General features: G+C 38.2%; 1 protein-coding gene across 1 annotated transcript; it reads right to left on the reverse strand.

Moving 5' to 3' along the window:
* Positions 1–261: 261 nt before the first annotated feature.
* LOC131928555 (uncharacterized) lies at positions 262–1,574 on the reverse strand. The gene is made up of 3 exons (XM_059284619.1): positions 1,449–1,574; positions 1,001–1,286; positions 262–366 (listed from the first exon to the last, which is right to left on the reverse strand). The coding sequence occupies exons 2-3, from the start codon at positions 1,281–1,283 to the stop codon at positions 344–346; spliced, it is 306 nt and encodes a 101-aa protein (XP_059140602.1). The 5' UTR covers positions 1,284–1,286; positions 1,449–1,574; the 3' UTR covers positions 262–343.
* Positions 1,575–6,149: the final 4,575 nt, after the last annotated feature.

Consider the following 6,149-nt stretch of genomic DNA (forward strand, 5'->3'; position numbering starts at 1 on the left):
AAAAAATGAGGGGTTTCTAGTGCCTTCCCAACTGTTGTTTATTTAAGAAAGTTTGCTCTCTAAATAGGTAATCTAGGATGAAAAAAATTATATTTTATTACGATTTGTCACAACCACATTGACATTACTGGATTAATTCAATCTTTTTTTCTTTGAAAATTTTAAAAATTGTTCCAAAAGGTAAGTTGACGGGAAAAAAATTAATCTGCCTATAAAAACAAAACTTGAAAGAAAATGAAAAACAAATATTGACAAACAGGATATGTGTGTCATATATTTATTTACCACAATTTACGTATATTTATAGCCATCATATGAAATAAATAGCAAACAGCGAGTTACTCTAGTAGTAGTAGTTGCCTTTACCTGTTGAATATAAAATAAAAAACATTTAAATACGGATTTATGAACTTAAGTTATACTAGTAATGTATTAGTGAAGTTTCAAACAAAAACCTTGTATTGTAAATCAACACATTTTCAAAAAATTAGAATTACTTTGTATGTTTGTAAGTTCAAGTAAAAGATTAGCCATTTGAATTCTGTTTTAAAAAAGAATTTCAAACATAGACCTGACAGCTTATTAAAATAAAAGTTCTCTTATAAAGCGTATGTTTTAAATCATATGTTGCCTTTGATTGCGATTAATTTGAAGAAAAAAAATCGTTTACTTTTTCAATTTACTTTTAAATTTTAAAAAGAAATGTTTTTTTTTTACCCTATCACTTTCAATATCAAGAATGCAAATAATTCATTATTTAATTGATGAGCTTTGGTAAATATGTAAATTGAAAAATTTTGAGAGAAATAATAATTACTAAATGTAAAAATGTGTGTAATATTTTTTGTGAAGACGACAAAATAGGACTTAATGTTAAATATGCATTTTGCTTTTTATGCTAGTGGTAAACAAGCTAATAGTGTTTAAATGTATGTAGTCTAGTAATCAATCTTACCACCGTAGTTACATGTTACCTACTGATACAACTAAATGAACTTACCGCCGTAGTAGCCTCCAATGGGGATGAGAAGTTTTCCGTAGCCGTAACCTCCATATCCACCGTGACCTCCCCATCCACCGAGACCGCCCCAGCCTCCAAGGCCACCAAAGCCTCCTCCCACACCCCAGCCTCCTCCAAGACCGCCGAATCCACCGAGACCTCCGAATCCACCGTAGCCTCCACCGTAGCCTCCACCGAATCCACCGAATCCACCGAATCCACCATAGCCGTAGGCGTTGGCCATGGCGACCAAGAGAAGAACGGCGAGCACAGATTTGTACATTGTCTGGGGAAGATGGGAAAAATATTACTAGCTTTATTATTTGTAGACATGGGATATTCTGTGTAGTTACTGTTGTCTAGAGAACTTGAGAGAAATTAATTTTAAAAGCTAATTATTGATAAAACTATTTAGCGAACATTTGCACTATAAACAAAACACACTCACCAAGATGTTTAGACTACGGAAAGATGACCGTCTCAAAAAACAAGGCAAGTAGATCTGCTTGGAAGAGACTGAATCGTGCTTTAACAAGACACCAACATCTGCTTATATACACAGTCTACAGCAGGAAGATGTAAGGGGAGATTATAAGACGTCATCGCTTGAGCTTAACTTGTCTTTCCTTTGAACTGATCTCAAATCTATGTGAATTCAATGATTTGTTAGCTAGCCAATAGTTTACCTATACTATATTGGTTTAGAAAATAACCATTATTACAACAACGCGATTTTAATTATTAACTATCGTAATTGAATTTGATAATTAAAATGTCACATCTTTTTACTGTCTCGTTTACGAAGTAGGCTATAGAGGAAGTATTGTAATGCTGCAAAATATCGAAATCAAGATTTTCACAAATCTCGACATTTTACACCTCAGTGAGTTGGAAAAACTTTGTTTGACAATTTTGTCTATGTGTGTGTGTGTGTGTGTGTGTGCGTGTGTATGTAAACACGACAACTTGAGTACAGTTATAGCTAGGTTGATGAAATTTCATATATAAGTATTAAATCAAATTTGTAGTTATGTTTTAACTTTTCAGCGGTTTCCGGTAACCTGAAGTTTAACTTATTCTACTTTTAGTTTTTCGAAAGCCTATAACATAGTACTGTTTCAGTTAGATTAAAAAAATTTCAAATAAAAGTACAAGATCTAATTCTCTGTCAAATTTTTAGTTGACCGTAAGAAATACTTTACGCTATTTCCGATTTCTCAAAAAAATGCAAATGAATTTATAAAGTACTAATATTCCGCAGTATTATACACATATTGTTCACTTGGTGCACAATTCTTTTTTCTACGAGATTCTAGTCTATTTAAGTATTATAATATACAAGAATATTCGAGAATGTTTAGGGGATATTAATATCCGCTTTCTGAATAATTAATTGAACTAATTTAATACATTTTTTGGCTTGAAATAAACTGCAAAATTTTTTTGAGAACCAGTCTCCGAATTTCTACTTAATTGATTACAACCGGTGAAAAAACGAAAGTAGATTAAGCTGTCGATACAGTTAGATGTTATGTTGTGGAGATTATCTCCAAATCCCTCCTGTCAATCAGAAATAAAGTTGTCCACTGACAAGTTAGGGGGACGGCGTGGCCTAGAGATAGAGCGCTACACTGCTAAGTAACCCGCAAGTCTCGAGATCTGGGCTCAAGTGAGTAGAACGTCCTTGAGTCCACGCAGCTCTTATGGGTACCTAACCCATGAGGGAAAAATTAAGGCGGCCGGGCATTGTGCTGACAACTCTATCCCTTCATATGCCGAAACAGTGAACTTCACTTGCTCCAATGGACAGTCAGGTTCGAAAAATGAAAAAAAAAAGTTTTTTTTACTGTTTGAATAACATATGCATTTGCAGTTAGCTATAAATATTGAACTTGCTATTGTTATTTCTGAAACTGAAAATAACTGTTAAAGACTCATATCGCTCAGTGGCCACCGTACTTTAAGTTCCCCACTGCATTGCTAGAGGCGTCAATGTATTCAGAATTCACATACTATAGCAACCAAAGCTTTTATGAAGGAAAGCAGATTAGTTTTATGTTCTTATTTTCAGTGCATTTTAAAGCTTCTCGCTATAAAGATTTGTTATATTTGTTTTATTGCACATGAATTAATACGTATATATATATATATATATATATATATATATATATATATATATATATATATATATATATATATATATATATATATATATATATATATGCCTTTGTAGACCTTGATCATATATATATATATATATATATATATATATATATATATTACATAATTTCTTTTCTGGGAGGGGGGGAGTGACTCCTGTACCATGAGGTACCGTACCGGGTGACACTCGACCTAGCGACGCCACTGGGATGGGGTCCGTACACTTGAATACGTCATAACAAGGACACGATTGACTCGTATATCTACAAAACCCAGTTCACGATTGACGCTGTTTACGGACGTGATAGAGTTTTACATTTCTCATTGTCTACTAATTAACTCTAATTGATTGATCAAGGTCGCCTCACCGCCCTGGGGACATCTGTCACGTGATTAGAATGATGACTGGATCACCCTGAAGTCACGTGACCTGTCATCTCACACCGTGACGGGACAAGCAGATCAACCAGTACCTTGTTGAGATGGATTAGTGAGGATTAAACTTCAGATTATCGATATGACTACAGGATTAAACTGGAGATTAGCAATATAATTACAAGATTAAACTCCAGATTAGCAATTTAATTATACGATTCAACTTCATATTATTTTTGTGATTAAAAGATAAAACTCCAGATTATCGTTTTGATTATATGATTAAATTCCAGATTATTGTTGTAATTATAGAATTAAACTCCAGATTATTGTTGAGATTATAGAATTCAACTCCAGATTATTGTTGAGATTATAGAATTCAACTCCAGATTATTGTTGAGATTATAGGATTTGATTCCTGATTATCGTTGTGTCTGTATGGTTAAATATGTCATGACTGTAATCAAGTAATTAATCTATTCACATATACATCCTATATGACAAAACGAAGTAACTGAACATGTATTTAAATCTGAGGTTGTATTTTAAAATTACCACAAGTTAATATGGACTTAGCTGTCAGCATAAAAGTTAAAGTAGAGTTTAAATACATAAGCTAATCAACATACGTTCTACAGCCTCTGCTTTCCCTGAATCGAATTATGCGCTCAACAGAGATGTGTTAACTGTAGGCCGTTTTACGAACTACACCCAGGATTCGCACTTAGCTTAATTAGCAATCACGTGATGTTATGGGCCAGTGACTAGTCTTGCTCACAGTCACATAACGACATTACCAGCTCCAACACTAACACAAATGTCAACACAGAGAACACAGCCATTTGTCGTAGCTCTTCATATGGGAGGATGGGATGGAGTGGTCTAGCGGTAGAGAGCTGGACTGCTAACCCGTAAGTCTCGAGTTCGAATCCGGGTTCAAGTCAGTAGACCGTCCCTGAGTCCACCCAACTCTGATGGGTACCTAACTTAAGTTAGGGAAAGTAAAGGCGGCTGGGCATAGTGCTGACCACACTGTCTCTTCATATGCCGAGGTCACAGAAACAAGTGAACTCTACTTCACTTACCCCATAGACCGTCAGGTTTGAAAGGGAAACTTTACTTTACTTACTTTTTACTTCATATGGGAGGGAGAAATTATCCAGAGCAGAGATGGTTAAAAGCCGCTACATTTAAAGTTCCCCACTACACAGTTAGAGACCCCACTACATTTAGTGTTCCTACTACATAGCTAGAGACTGACTAGACTTGACTTATCCCTTTGTGCCCCCTGGGGAGCAAAGTTCTGCAGCCACACCTCTCCACGGGACTCGTTTTAGTGCAGCTTCTACCGTTCTTCTCCACAATCTGTTAGGCCTTCCCAGGGGTATTCCATTCCATTCTTTCTTTGCAATATTATCTTTTCCCCTTCTCGTGGTATGTTGATCCAGCGCCTTTTTAGGATCTTGTCCTGCTGTAGACTAATCTGTCTTTTCTATGACCAAATTATGTACCTATGTCTATCTTTGGCATTAAGGTAATACTCAATCTCTACATTGCTACCCAGAATGACAACACAGGAATCCACAAGGTAAAAGAAAATTTGCCCGATGAAGAAAGACCACGAGATGTGACCTAGAAGACGACACCAAGAAGACTGGATACACCTAGGGACAGTTGGAGAGACTAGCCCAGGACACCTGGGGACAGTTGGAGAGACTAGCCCAGGACAGGATACACCTGGGGACAGTTGGAGAGACTAGCCCAGGACAGGATACACCTGTGGACAGTTGGAGAGACTAGCCCAGGACAGGATACACCTGGGGACAGTTGGAGAGACTAGCCTAGGACAGAGAGGCCTGACACCAAGAAGATTGGATACACCTAGGGACAGTTGGAGAGACTAGCCCAGGACACCTGGGAACAGTTGGAGAGACTAGCCCAGGACAGGATACACCTGGGGACAGTTGGAGAGACTAGCCCAGGACACCTGGGAACAGTTGGAGAGACTAGCCCAGGACAGGATACACCTAGGGACAGTTGGAGAGACTAGCCCAGGACACCTGGGAACAGTTGGAGAGACTAGCCCAGGACAGGATACACCTGGGAACAGTTGGAGAGACTAGCCCAGGACAGGATACACCTGGGGACAGTTGGAGAGACTAGCCCAGGACAGGATACACCTAGGGACAGTTGGAGAGACTAGCCCAGGACATCTGGGAACAGTTGGAGAGACTAGCCCAGGACAGGATACACCTGGGGACAGTTGGAGAGACTAGCCCAGGACAGGATACACCTGGGGACAGTTGGAGAGACTAGCCCAGGACAGGATACACCTGGGGACAGTTGGAGAGACTAGCCCAGGACAGAGAGGCCTGACACCAAGAAGATTGGATACACCTGGGGACAGTTGGAGAGACTAGCCCAGGACAGAGATGCCTGGAATGTTTTTTGTCATAGGCTTTTGTCGCGGGAACCTGGGGGGGGGGGGGGGGGGGGGTTGCGTGAGGCACGCGGATCTAACACATACATCTGCGACACGTAATAGTATCGTACATAAAACACTATTTTTATATTAATACAACTGCTTAATTACAATAAAAAAAATTACAAGTGA

Source organism: Physella acuta, unplaced genomic scaffold (assembly GCF_028476545.2).
Source record: "Physella acuta isolate Inbredline_101_S28 unplaced genomic scaffold, ASM2847654v3 ptg001518l, whole genome shotgun sequence".
Lineage (NCBI taxonomy): Eukaryota > Metazoa > Mollusca > Gastropoda > Physidae > Physella > Physella acuta.